This window comes from Seriola lalandi, unplaced genomic scaffold (assembly GCF_002814215.2).
Source record: "Seriola lalandi dorsalis isolate HSWRI2012SDOR001 ecotype SW California unplaced genomic scaffold, Sedor1 jcf7180002054672, whole genome shotgun sequence".
NCBI classification, from domain to species: domain Eukaryota; kingdom Metazoa; phylum Chordata; class Actinopteri; order Carangiformes; family Carangidae; genus Seriola; species Seriola lalandi.
The window spans coordinates 2,463,551-2,472,727 of NW_019525225.1; the positions used below are offsets into that span (position 1 = coordinate 2,463,551).

The 9,177-nt window shown below is 40.6% G+C and overlaps 1 protein-coding gene across 1 annotated transcript; it reads left to right on the forward strand.

Moving 5' to 3' along the window:
* Positions 1-475: 475 nt before the first annotated feature.
* Positions 476-8,713, forward strand: LOC111666292 (transmembrane protein 47-like). Its single transcript, XM_023421598.2, has 3 exons — positions 476-795; positions 3,531-3,671; positions 7,732-8,713. The coding sequence occupies exons 1-3, from the start codon at positions 579-581 to the stop codon at positions 7,911-7,913; spliced, it is 540 nt and encodes a 179-aa protein (XP_023277366.1). The 5' UTR covers positions 476-578; the 3' UTR covers positions 7,914-8,713.
* The last annotated feature ends 464 nt before the right edge of the window (positions 8,714-9,177 follow it).

Sequence of the window (9,177 nt, forward strand, 5' to 3'; positions counted from 1 at the left end):
AGAGTCTTTTATTCTTTGGTCATGTTTTGTAGCCCATCCCTTTTACCTATTGTTTTGTTGGTCCTAATTTTGTTTTTAATTTCAGTCCATGGAGTAAGCCTGACATATGGCCACCCAATTAATATTTTGAAACTGTATCTATACTAAGTGCACCAAAACTGACATAGGCCTAGTATTAGTTTAAACTCTGTGCTGTCCTGCTTTGAAATCTTTTGCAAACAAAATCAAACCACGCAGACTTACATTATAATCATGATTAATAATTAATCATTAGTCTAAATGTAAATTATTATACTGCAATTTATTATATTGTGGCAGACTGGAGCCACATGGCTAAAAAAAAAAAAAAATTTAAATAAGGGATAGGGTTATATATAGGGTCATATCTTTTTGGTCTAGCACAGCACAAGAACAATTATTTTGAAAACCCGATCTAACCGGATGTCTCTTGTTAAATTTTTCCAGCTGGACACACAGAAAAGCAGTGAAGGCTATGGTGGGAGAAGACGCACACGGACCTCCAGCGAGCTGATCTCACAGTGACTGACCTGCAGCGGTGTTTATCTCTTACTGAGAAGATGTCTGTGAACGAGGTGTATGTGTTCCGACCCTTCAAGCTGATCGCTCTGCTGTGCGTCTTTCTCGCGCTGTGTTTGGACGTGGTGGCTCTGCTGAGCCCTGCCTGGGTCACCGCCGAGCATTTCTCCCTTTCTCTGTGGGAGTCCTGCTCCCAGTCCGAGGCACGGGACCAGACAGAGGAGCCTCAGTGGAGCTGCTTCTCCACCCTCACATCTGGTAGGAATCAGTCTCTATGATTGTTTTTTGCACATTTGTTTTTTTTTTCTTCACATTTTATTGTTTTGTTGTTTATAACTTTTTTTACTTTTGGTGTTAGGAAGCTGTTATTTTCTTTGAGAATAGTGGCAAACTGCTGTGGTTTTTGACCTGTTGTTGCTCAGTGTAGGACGATGTTGAAAATATGTGCTACATAAAGCTGAGAGCTCAAGGCTGAATCACTGTAGTACTACTTTTTGTGGAGAAGTACTTTATATGGTATAAATACCTTAACTCTGTAAGTTGTGGAGATGTTTTTAAACCAACATGTTATCAGTGACTTGTTTTCAGTATGTGTTAGTAGCCATAAAGAGGCTGCACATCCAGTGTTTGAAACAAACAAAGAGGAATATTTGTTGAACTGTACAAACCATCAGACTGGCCTCTATGGACATCATCTCCCAGCCAGAATTTGTTTTAGTTGGCCTCTTGGTCTCTGTCCAGGCATTCATGGTTTCTTGTGCTGCTGAAATATTTCCTCTCTTCATACCAGAGCAGTGACGTGGTGTCACTATGACAAACACACTGTGATGCTCAGCTCAGCCAGCATGGTTTGACTGATTCATGCATGAGCACAAGACAACAGAGTGTAAATTGTGACCATGTAGATTAAGTAATAGTTATCATTCTTTTCATTGTTGCTGTGAGTAACGAATCAGTCATAAAGGGTGGTGAATCAGCATCATGTTGAAACGTTGATTCTTTATGAGTAATTTAACATTACTTCTTTGTGAATGCAATGTCAGTTTCCTTAGTTGGGATAAAAAATAAACAATGATGGCATTCTGTGGAAACTTAAAAAAAAAAAAGAAATCCCTTTGGCACACAAAGAGTTAACACAGTCTAACCACCCAGAAGGCTTTGAGGGGATATGAAAAGACACATGCAGCATCTTCCCCGTCGTCCACCTCACTAGACCTGGACCCACCAGGTCGCCTTTTGTCAAGCATAAAAGCCACATGACAGGAGTGTTCACGCACCCAACCCCCTTCCTTTCCCCACCCGGGGAGGAAATCCGTATTAAATGTACCAGATTTACCAGCATTTGTCTGGTGGCTGGTACTGTGGAGCTCCATTAAACATACAGTAGCTGACTGTTAAGATATTCACAAAAAAGACTCGAAGGCTGAAAGCACGCCAAAGAGAATTAAATATAAATTTAATGAACATATATAATAGTTTTGCCCTAATTGGTTGCCAAAAGTATGATTTTTGTTATATGATTTTAACAGGAGAGAGTGACTTTTGCTGCACGTTGACCACCATCACAGACACAAACAGCTACAAAGAGGGAAACACAGGCTGCTCTCTGACTGCCCTCTGATATTGTGGAATGTGTCGGGGTGAATAGGAGGCGGTTTGTCGCTTTGAGTGTCTGCAGTGCTCATTAAAGCAGCGGTGGAGGGGTGTGTTAGGGTTAAAGGTGCAGTTCACCAAAAAGGCGAAGCAGATTTACTATGCACATATTTTCATACCTATCCCAGGAGTCTTAAATTTCAGCTCATCTTTGGAGTGATGTAATATGATAGACACGAGTCCATACAGGACAAATTGCAGGTGACTAAAATGATGTAGATGGGAACAGTATAATGACTGAATGTGTCAGTGAGTGACAGAGAGACATACCAGTGATGTGAGTACGCTGTTTTATTCTCTTTGAAGAGATGGTTTTTTATTTTAGTTAAAATTGTAACCACATAATGGCCCAAAGATGTCAGAAAAAAATGTCTCCCCTGAAGGATGAATCAAATCGAGTTCAGACGTGTCTTTGTCAAAATGTTGCTTTTAACCACCCTAAAGAAAAGTGAATCAGTAGCTCAGAGAGAGAGAGAGACACACACACACAAACCCAGCAAAGATTGTTCGCTGAGCTTGTTAGCTTCATCAAATGCAAATTTTCCTTTTGAGTCAAGTCTTTTGAGGTTTGGCTTTCTTCTGACAGTGATAAGTGGGACATCAAAGAGGGAATACTCAATGCAGGCAGGGATGGAGGAATACATTTCTGGTTTCAGACTCTCTCTCAGTGCTTTTCTGAATAAAGACTAAAGCTGAGTCCCAAAAAAAAACGAGCGTTGTGTAGGTATTTCCAGGGAAGAATCCTCTGACGCACTGGAAGCGATGAGTTTTACTTTTCCAGCAGGAGCAAATGCAGTTTGTTTGAAGTAAATAGAATAAATGTGCTGTTAAAAAGCTTCCGGGGCTGAACCGACATGGAACAGGCTGGAAACCACAAGTTAAAGACTTCATCAACTATCAGCTTGTTCTGAAGCTCAGAAATATACAGAGATTTATTTTCGGCCTATGTTGCCTTCAGAATACTGTAAATGAAGCGTGGAAATAATGATAATGTTTCAGAGGATGCATGTGGTTTGAATATCTTTGAAATACAAACTTAAACCCACTAAACATGCATGATGACAGGTAATAAGAAGTAGTTCAGGTACATTCTGCATATTTAATCTAATAACTGTGACTGCTGAGTTACTAATCAGGTTCTTGTTACGTGTATTCCTGATGGAGGCCGTGTGTCGTGCAGGCCTCAGTTTGTTGTGCTTCACTCACTTCACTCTGTGGGATTAGCACTTGTTTTGTGTTTGTCAGCACAGCGGTTCAATTCAACAGCGCTGCTCTGTGAATCGAGCTTTTGTTGTCGAGTGGGATGCTCCGCTTTAACCTGCATGTGTTCCGTCCTGCAGACTGGCAGATTGCCACCTTGGTGCTGCTGGTGGCCGGTGCCGTGGCAACCCTGGTGGCCTTTTTGGTGGCCCTTATTTCCCTCTGCCGGGGGACACAGAGATACCACTACCGCACCGTGGCTGTGTTCCTCTTCACTGCAGGTACGTCTTCCTCTTCTTTACTAGCACCTTCCCCCTCTGCACTTTCTCACCTTGTATGAATATTTATCCAATGTTCCAACACATCATACTTTTGCACATTTTGAAACAGAAAGATGGTACATTTACGCATTCACCACAACCACAACAATTTCCATATAGACAGTGTTTTTTTTTTTGTTCCAGTGCTCACATTAAATAAAAGGGTGCAGAAGAAAAGAAGCAGCTGAAGGAGGCTTGCTGGTTGAGCTCATGTTTTCTGTGGTGTGGAGTCTGGGGAGCTGCTCGCTCCTGCGCCAAGAAAAAGTAGCCGCAGAATTTGCAGAGTTACCAACACAGTGAAGTCACAGAGTGAAAAAAAAAACAGCCACCACAGACTCCTCAGCCAGCACTGCCTCGTAGTTGGACTTCTCATGCATCCTTGAAGCTGCTCCGGCTGAAACCAAATTTTGACACTGGTGAGGGAGGATCTATCTATAAAACTTAATTATGAGGAAAGGTTTAGCAGTCAAGATCCATTGTTCCATATACTATACAGGCATTGTAATAACTGACTCATAACCTGTGCTTACTTTACTTTAACAACAGCAATGAAACATTAACCACTCACCTCTACTTAACTCGTGTGTAGTTCCTGTTTTACCAGTTTCCAAAACAAAATTGGATTATATAAAACAGACATTCTTAATTATCACAAATAATGTTCCTCCTGCAGTTTTACCTCATTAACTTAAAGGACTAGTTGGCAAACCATACACTTATTTGGTTATTTGACATGAGTTTCTGTAGATGAGAAGACTCGTATCGCTCCTATACCTTTTGCATCTGTAAAATGTTTATTCATGAGCTTTCGAGGTGCTGGTCAGAACATTTAGTTGACTTTGGACAGAGCTGTTTCCCCTTGTTTGCAGTCTTTGTGCTCTGTAGCACACATTTAAGAGACAGACATTGAGAGTGGTGTCATTCTTCTCAGCTACAGAAATTCCTCCAGATAGATAATAATGTGTATATATATATGATGTTGTCAAACTGCAGAAAAATGTTTACGTTTAGAAAAATGTAGTCTTGTTCTGTCCCTGGAAACATCAGTCACAAAGGACCAGTGTGTGCAGTCGACATAATGGCCATGTCTTTGACTATTATCCATTTACTGAAAAGCGTGGGAATGCAGTATTATCCTTTCCTGTGTGTAATTGCTTTAAGATCCTGGTGAGAATAAGGTCTCCATACAGGCACACAGTCATCAGCAGAGCAGCAGCAGAACGGTTGGTTGTTAAATGCCCCTTGGCAGGACTGTGGCTGTGTGGTATTTATTTTCTGTCCAGAAATATGACCTCAGCGGGCTGCGAGCTCAGTCTGGCCTCCATCAACACCGCCACATTCTTGCACCGCCACCCGTCCTCCTGCACGCCCACTTCTCCGTCCTGTAGGAAGGAAAGGTGGAGCCGTAGTTGCACACAGTCCTCTCCTCCGGAGTCACCAGGCGCGCACGCAAAGGAACTGCAGTGAGAGCAGACCGCAGAACGCCTTTGATCACACACATGCTCTTACACTCACAATGACGCCAACACATTTACCACCGGTAGTCCATGGTGCTGAATGATTTAAAGGAAAAATGATTCACAGTGATGGAGGCAATAAAAGTAATTTTGTTTCAAGGGCAAAAGAATAATGACGATTGTTTGATATTTCACAAAATAAAGGAACTGCACAGACTTTACTTTTGGGTGCGGAAATGTGTTGTGTTAGTCAGTCACTGTCAGGGAGAAAAGTCAGGCCTTAATTTTCCACTGAACAAAAGACCCACAGGAAGATGTGTCATACAAAGACTGTTGTCCTTGAAGTGTTTTTGCCTTTTTATGCAGATGACTAGTTGAGAAACAGAAAAACATTTTATGCTAAAACACATGCTTTATTTTGTTAAAGCACTTTTGGTCCTCACCTGAAATTTGCTATGAAAATAAAATTACTGCCAAATACATATAATACAAATTTTTAATAGATGATAATTTTTTTCAAATGCATCACAAGTCAAGAGTAATAAATTAATCAAACCTTTTGTAGCCAACCCATTTATTTGGAGCTTCATCAAAGTAATAAACCCTGCAGCACTAAAGGTAAATAGTTCAAGGCTCAACTGAAATTACATAAACCTGTTTTGACATGTATCTTTCCTCATTTAATGGCTCCTAAAAGCACTCATATTTTATATTGCTCTGCCTATAATGATAAATTTTTATAGGCTGGTTTTGCTGAGATCATCTGAAGCAGCAGAAACACTGACTTGAAGAAGATAATCACTAATATAACGATTCTGTAGTTACTTTCACTGGCTCCCGGGTCTCTCCGCAGACACTGAACAACACCCTCCTTTTTTTCATCCTTCAGCCTCTTTTCATAAGCAGCCACAGTCACATCTCTGCATTTACAGCAGTGTGTTAGCTGTCAGATCCATGTTCTCAAAAGAGCTAGGCCATTACCATGACATGTTTTTTTGATTTGAATGGTGCATTTTTAAGGACTAAATGACTTCTCTGAAAGCACAGACCTTCTCCTTGTTAAGGTGTGAAACGAGGTGAAGCAGGAGAAATACAAAAAATTGTTTAAAAAGTCTGAAAAGAACGATGACATTCAGAGTTGGACAAAAGCATTTTAGAAGATGGAAAGAAGAAAAGAAAAGTTTGAAAATTTAACAAATAAAGAGTGAAGTGCCAATGTGATGATGAAGAATGAGCAGGAGGATTAATGAGGAATAAAACAGATTTGTGCAGAGAGGACACAAGGGCAATAAAACATTAGGTAAAACAGACCCTGTAGTGATAGAGCTTAGGGTTCTTGCAACAGTAATACAATACGGTGGCAGCAGCTGTAGTAGCACAATAGTTTCAAGGATCTTTCAATATGTACATTGAAATGTGGGAGTGGCAGGATGTGCTGAAAGGCTCATGTACAATAATAATAATTACAATAAGATGAAGGATAAAATTTCAAAGATAAAAAAGTATATTTTCATATTTTCATAGGCAGACTATATATTAAAACATTGTACACTATTTATAAATACTATCAATACTACTATAACATTTGAGTGTTGGTAGCAGAAGTGGACCAATTGTAGTTCTGGTAATAGAAATAGAAGTTTAATAATGGTGTGTTGATAGTGGTAAGTAAGGTTTCCACTCATTGTTATTTTCATTACTGATTAATGTGCAGATTATTTTTTCTCTTAATTGATGAATCGTTTGGTCTGTGAAATGTCAGAGTAACGACAAATGCCAAAGCTCAAGGTGATTGTCTTCACACTGCTGGCTTTGTCCATAGACTGTATATAAAGATGGAGGTAGCCTCCGTGACGTCACCCATAGATTTCTGAAGAGTGGTTTTGAAGCTCAGAGTGGGCTGCTCCATCGTCGCCATCTTGGTAGTGCCTGACCTCGCCAAACTCTCGGTTAATCCAAAGATGGGCTAAGAGGTGGGGCGTGTGTGGAGCTGAGACTTCGGTGCATGCCAGTTTGTGGCAAGCATATGCCCACTCAATTGTCACTCAAAGCGTCCACAACCTCAATTATGCAGAACTTAAAGCCTTAATGAAATTTAAACAGGTAAGTTATATAAAAATTCAAGCCCCGTACAGTTGTCATTAAGAAGGAAATTAGCCATAGAGATCCAAAACCATTTTTTGTACCAGGCTGTAAACATGTTTATTTCTGCTGTAAATTTGGGCATTTTCCACATGGGAGTCTATGGGGATTGACTCACTTTTGGAGCCAACCTCAAGAAGCCATTCCAAGAAGTGCAGTTTTTGGTACTTCCGTGTTGGCTTAATTTTTCAGCCTCGGAGGTCACCAGTTCAAACCCCAAATATATTCCATTTACTGTCATGTAAGACAAGAAGCTGGAACAAGAGGTGGAATCAATTCAATGATAAATGTTTCCACTCTCGTGGTAAGTCAACTAATAAGAATGAAAACTGTGAGAGGTAACAAGTGCAGAGCTTTGCTGGTACAATTTTAAATTTGTACGAAACAACATCATCTTATATTTGACTCTCCTTTGGTTCTAGTGGTTCTGCAGGCCTGCGCTCTGGTCCTCTACCCAATCAAGTTCATCGACGGAACGGTTCTTCAGACATATCATGAGTTCAACTGGGGCTACGGGCTCGGCTGGGGAGCAACCATCTTCATGCTGGGCGGAGGGATCCTCTTCTGCCTGCGGACGGACATATACGAGGATGCAATGTACTGAGTCTTCCGCTGCTGGAAATACACACATAAACACACACACACACACACACATACACAAATACAGCCCTTACAAGAGGCGTGCTACTTTTCTTCACTCTGCACATGGCCAATGCATATGTGAGCACAGACCCTGTTTCTCTCTTTCTCTTGCTGTCTAGCTCCCTGTTATTTTTAGACAGGTTGTGAAGGCCTAATTTAGGCCAGGGCTGTTTGAATAGGACCTCTACCACCCTCCCCCCCCACCCTCCCCACACATGCAGCTATAGCGGGTCCCTCAGCCCTGCCGGTATCAGCGGTGAGGCGGCAAAGCTAAAGCAAAGAGAGCTTTCTGGACAGGCACGAGCCTCCGATGCTGGACGTTTCCAGTGCACGTTGACCTGGATCTCTCTATTGTCACAGAAACAGGACAGTAGATTCTCAGCACAGACGTGATTGTGCAGTGGCTGAACAATGAAAGAGACTGACTTATCTCCGCATTTACTTTTTTATTCTTTTTATAGCATTTCATGAGGACAAGCTCGTTGTTAATGTATTTATGGCATCATTTCCCACTTTATAAATATTGAAAAACTGAACTTGTCCCTCCATGTGTTTTAGCTGAAACATATCTAGTAAAGATAAGCCTTCTGATATTAGAAGTGTAAATTAGTCAGCTTTTGATATATGCTGGAGCTATCGAGTGTTTGTAGTTTGTTTGGAAACTCACACCAGTTTGTCTCAAAGGAAAAATGTAAATGTGTACAAAGTATTTCTACATGAAGGAAAATCCAGAATAAACAACAGTAGTTTTGGGAGTTTTAAGAGTGTAAATGATTATTTTCAATGGTACAATGTTTCCTCCTGACACCCCCCTCCTCCCACTTTTTTTTTTTTTCAGACGGAGGAGCAATGAGATAAAATTACATATTCATTATCCAGGAGCACATATTCCTCAGAGGCAGCTACACGTGGTTTCCTCTGGTTGAAACATGATTAGCAACTGAAAGATTTTTATTGCTAACCGCACAACAAGTTTTGCAGTTAAACTTTACAACTGCCTGAGAGCTGATGCGTCCATGTCATGTAATTAGGTGGGAGATTTTTATTACGTTGTCATGCCTGTGATAGATGAATGTGGTTGAAGGCTTAAATATACTGTGATGTTTACTTATCAAACATTGCAGCCACCATTGATGAAAAATATGAAAACATGGTATTTTTTTTAACCCTTTACTATGCAGATCAAAAGATGGCTTAAGGCTGTTTATTTATACACTTTTTTTTTT